This window comes from Mirounga leonina, unplaced genomic scaffold (assembly GCF_011800145.1).
Source record: "Mirounga leonina isolate KUSES-001 unplaced genomic scaffold, KU_Mleo_1.0 Mir_154, whole genome shotgun sequence".
Classification (NCBI taxonomy): domain Eukaryota; kingdom Metazoa; phylum Chordata; class Mammalia; order Carnivora; family Phocidae; genus Mirounga; species Mirounga leonina.
In genome coordinates, this window is record NW_023270389.1 from 57055440 (window position 1) to 57060415 (window position 4976).

Consider the following 4976-nt stretch of genomic DNA (forward strand, 5'->3'; position numbering starts at 1 on the left):
CTCTAAAAAAAAAAAAAAGAATTCCTATTAATCATTGAAAAAATAGGAAAATGGGTGAAGCATATAGATAGGCAATGCACAAAAGGAAGAAATCTGAATGGCTAAAGTTCAAGGGATTCTCAACCTCAACCATAATGAGAAACATCAACATTAAAACAACAATATTATGCCACTTAATATCCACTCAATTGGAAAAAATAAAGATTAGAGGACTGCGAGATTTCAACAAGTTAAAAGAAACCAGAACACATATGCTTAGCTGGCAGGAGGGGTAATGGCACAGTCTTTCTGGAAAGTAATTTGACAGCTCTTTGGGGAATTAGAGTCTGGGTATCCTACAATACAGCAGTCTCTCTCCTGAGAACCTGCATAAACTTGCATAAGAAAATCTTGCATAAACCTATAAGGCACTGCAAAGAAAAATGTACACTGCAGACTTATTTGTAGCAACAAGTAGCTGTCCATCATCAGATGGAATATTACACAGCTGTTGGAAGCAATACACTGTGAGCATACATTAGAAGGAGCAAGTAAAAAAGTAAGAAATATAATGAGACACTATTATGTAAACTAAAAGCACATACATACACAAAATACCATTACACATGTCTCACAGATACATACATATTGAGAACATCTATTAAACATCCTAGAGGAGGTGCCTACTTAATGGTAGTGAATATTAATGGGAAATGAGGGATGAAGGGGAAGCTGAAATAAAATAAGAAAGAGACCCTGTGGGAGTAAACATAATAGTGCATCATCAACTCAGAGAGGTGTTTGATTAAATCAAAGCTTTACACCTAAAATCCAGAATTTAAAAAAAAAAAAAAGGACATACAGAATACAGAACAGAGTGTTACCAAAGCCGCTCTTGGATCTCAGTAGACACTGTTGCTGAGCATGTGGAAACACATGAGACCCAAGGGATTGAAAAAGCAGATTGAGTCTCTGTTATTAAATTCACGAACCATGGTTCTTCCAGAGTGTTCTTCAATCTCTTGAAGTTCTTTTCCATTCTGCAACACTAGTGAAGATTAGCCCAGTGGGGAGCAGAGGGCATGGTTTCTCTATCCTGAGAAGCTGGTGACAAAACTCCTTCCTGACTGATGTATCCTAGAAACGCTCAATTTGTGTTCTTGCCTGAGTGATAGAGTCCATGTTTTTCCTTTACATGCTGGCAGGAACAAATGTCTTAACCATGGCTGCCATCCAGAGAATTCGAAGCCAGAACTTTGCTCTGGGCAAGCATCCAGAAGAGTAATTTGGATTCCATAGCTGAAGAGCCCTAAACTTTAAGGAGGACCCAGAGGCTATGCTGACTGCCTCTTCAAGCCTTTATACGTTGAAGAGGGAAAGAGACTGGTAGCCCTCAGTCATTCTCAAGTCTTGGCCTTTCCCAGCCATTGTGTGCTGGCCTGACTTTGATTTTTGTTCGTTCACAGGCTGCCCAGGTGTGCTTAGGAGGATTTCAAAAGCAAGAGGTGAAACATTACCCAGGATAGTTTATGTTTTTGTTTTAGATCTTGTCCTACCTCCACACTGGATATGATTAGTTGGGTAAAATTTTCCTCCTGAGTGTTGTGTTGGTGAGAACTTTTCAGTGTGGGAGAAACACCACTCCTGGACAGAGCGGGCAGGTTCCTCCATGAGGTAGTAAGAGGCCTCGGAAGGCCTGCCAATCGCACATCCAATGTTCTTCCATAAGCTGAAAGTCCCATTATTCTTATTAATTCTATTCTTCAACCATTTTCAATATCTTAATGTAGTAAGCTGTTTATAAACAGAATCTCATTTCACAATTATAAAAAAAACTGCTAATTAGCTACTATTGTTCCTAGTTTACAAGTAAAGAATGGTCTCAGAGAGGTTCCTGCCTTGCCCCAGGTGACACAGCTAAGATACAGCAGACCCAAGAGGCAACTCGGGTGTACATGGGTCCACGTGTGGAGCCTTACACCATCTCCATATTGGCATTAAAAGCTTCTGTTAAGATACAGATGTATTTTATGCCGCATTTTGGAAACTGAGTCATCCTCAGGAACTCGGTCTTATGCATTGGTTCAAATTAGGCAGATGTGACCTCAAAAGCAGGACCTTAAAAGAATGAAGCACAGAAAAATAACAAGGCTCCCACACTTGGGACACTCACCACCTAAGGAGAGCACAAGCACACGGGAGAGGACCAGTCGATAAAACCCCCTTCCCTTCCTGTCTGGCACAAGGCGCACCAGGGAATGTTAGGGAGAGAAGGCTGGACACCAGAGACTAGATTCCAGAAGAGGTGGCAACACAAAATTGCAGACACTCTGGAAGGGTGATAACAGGCTCTCTGTGGCAAACGTAACCTATTTTTCCAGTCACACTACTTCCACAAGGGCTGTTCTCTGTGCCATTTTTCTAGCTATGCCTGATGGTACCGAAGCAAGGTACAGGTTTTTATGCCTGCCCACCACCTCTAAGTCTGCCTGAGAAGGAGCCTATAGCTTGTCAGTATTATGGGTCAGGGATATTGACTTTCAATCAATCACCAAAATGCCCCTTGATAACAGATAATAATAATTGTACTTGCAGTGATATCAACAGCTAGTTAAGCACTTACTATGTGTTAGATGCAGCACCAAATGCTTTAAAAATATCTCATCTCACTTGATCCTCCAAACAACCCTTAAAAGTTATCATTATTCCTACTTTAAATAATTAAAACAGAATAGAGAGGTCAAGCAATTTGCCCATGAGCACCCAGCTGCTGCATGGTGGTGCTAGAACTGATTCTTTCAGACTCCAGACACCATACTCTTGACCCTCACATTGCACTCTTTGTCACTCTTATGCTGACCATCAATGATCTGGGGAAACCGAGGCACAGAGTGTTAATTCATTAAGGTTACAGTTGGGATAAATTTATGACTTAAAAACAAACATTTGCTTAATTGTCCAGCCATTCATTTTACTAATATTTATGGTGAGTAATAATTAATATAATTAGTATCTGCAGTGAAGTATAAGGGAACATGGTATATTATTAATAAAGGAAAAACAATTAACAGTAAGTGCAATCATATCATAAGTGTCATTTCCTCCATAACTTATTGCCTTCTACTTAAATGCGTTCTTTTATTTCCTCTAAACTGGGGATTCTTTTTTTTTTTTTTTAAGATTTTATTTATTTATTTGACAGAGAGAGACACAGAGAGAGAAGGAACACAAGCAGGGGGAGTGGGAGAGGGAGAAGCAGGCTTCCCGCTGAGCAGGGAGCCCGATGTGGGGCTCGATCCCAGTACTCTGGGATCATGACCTGAGCTGAAGGCAGACGCTTAACTGACTGAGCCACCCAGGTGCCCCTAAACTGGGGATTCTTAATCTTGGGTCCCAAAGGATTCATGGATAGAATTCTATCCATGGAAAATGGAGGCTATACATAGATTTGAATTTGAATAGGAAAAAAAATGACATTTTTGCTTCACTAGTCTCTAACTGAAATGTAATATTTTTCATTTGTAAATATTGCCAACAAACTACTGTAGTATATTTAGAAGTATCTAACTGTGTCACCAATAGAAATTGCACATTTAAAAATATTATTTACAGGTATGACAAATGTTTTAAAATATCATTTATGCTTATGTCTACTTGGAAATATAATAGTTACTAGACCCACTGCTAGACCTTTTATTTAATACTTTAATAAAGAAGCATATGAGCAGAATTGGTGCCTTTTGCAAGACTGAAATCATGGCAGGTCCAGAAACTGATGCCCAATTCCATTTCACTGGTATCAAAAAATATTTCAACTCTTATACTCTCACAGGTAGAATGAATTGTGTACTAGCCACACATGGAGGCATTGTTTTGATGATCTTATACTTCAAGTTAAGGTCTAAAAAAAAACACCAGGGCGCCTGGGTGGCTCAGTTGGTTGGGCGACTGCCTTCGGCTCAGGTCATGATCCTGGAGTCCTGGGATCGAGTCCCGCATCGGGCTCCCTGCTCAGCAGGGGGTCTGCTTCTCCCTCTGCCCTCTTCCCTCTCGTGCTCTGTCTCTCATTCTCTCTCTCTCAAGTAAATAAATAAAATCTTAAAAAAAAATAAAAATAAAAAAAAATAAAAAAAAACACCAGCTATGAAAGCAACAGAGAAGGATTTTAAGTTATGTTCCCATGCCTGGAGAAGCTAATGTCAATTCATCATGTGATACTCAATTTTTACAATAAATTATGAACCTGGAAAAAAAAGAAGCATATATGGATATATTACTATATCACAAATATTTTAATATTTTGGTAAGTGCATTTCAATATAATTTGTCTCTCTTGTAATCCTATGCAGTTTATTTTATGTATTTGAACCATTATTGAGGTGCGTCCATGGACTTTACCATAGAAAGTTTGAGAACTGCTGCCCAAAGCCATGCCTTAGAGGTACCTTTTCTCACAGGTGGGGGCTGGAGGACAGAGAGGGTAAGACTGCCCAACCTCTGCAGAGCAAGGGGGCCTGACCTCAGACCCTCCCTGATAAACTCATTCCATCTACCTTGCTCCAACCAGATAGGTTTCTCTCTTCAGCTAGCTTATGTCTTCATGATCACAGAAAGCAGCTGGTCTTCATGAACAGAAAGCTCAGCAATTGGTGTCTCTCCAAATGTCGACTGAGGCTCAGAGCATGCAGTGCTGGCTGGTCATTCAAGAGCTTGGTACTGATGCCTGGGTCTTGTTGGGCCTCCTGTGTGATCCTGGGCAAGTTCCTCAAGACTCCAAACCTCAAGCTCATCTTGTTTAAAATTGGGATAAGAAGGGTTGATATTTGTAAAATGCTTCCCATCTTTCAGATTACTCCTACCTTATTCCTCAAGCTCTCACACCAGTGCTATGGGGGCATAAACAGCATCACATGGTATTAGACGTGAGCGAGCTGATGCTGAGGGGAAGGTGCAGGATGGCTCTAGCACCTGGACCTCCGGAGCCTTCCTCAGCAGGG

The 4976-nt window shown here is 40.6% G+C and overlaps 1 protein-coding gene across 1 annotated transcript; it reads left to right on the forward strand.

The window, feature by feature from the left end:
- The first annotated feature begins 3726 nt into the window (after nucleotides 1-3726).
- LOC118014583 (ATP synthase membrane subunit DAPIT, mitochondrial-like) lies at nucleotides 3727-4176 on the forward strand. Its single transcript, XM_035011034.1, has 2 exons — nucleotides 3727-3881; nucleotides 4107-4176. The coding sequence occupies exons 1-2, from the start codon at nucleotides 3736-3738 to the stop codon at nucleotides 4174-4176; spliced, it is 216 nt and encodes a 71-aa protein (XP_034866925.1). The 5' UTR covers nucleotides 3727-3735.
- Nucleotides 4177-4976: the final 800 nt, after the last annotated feature.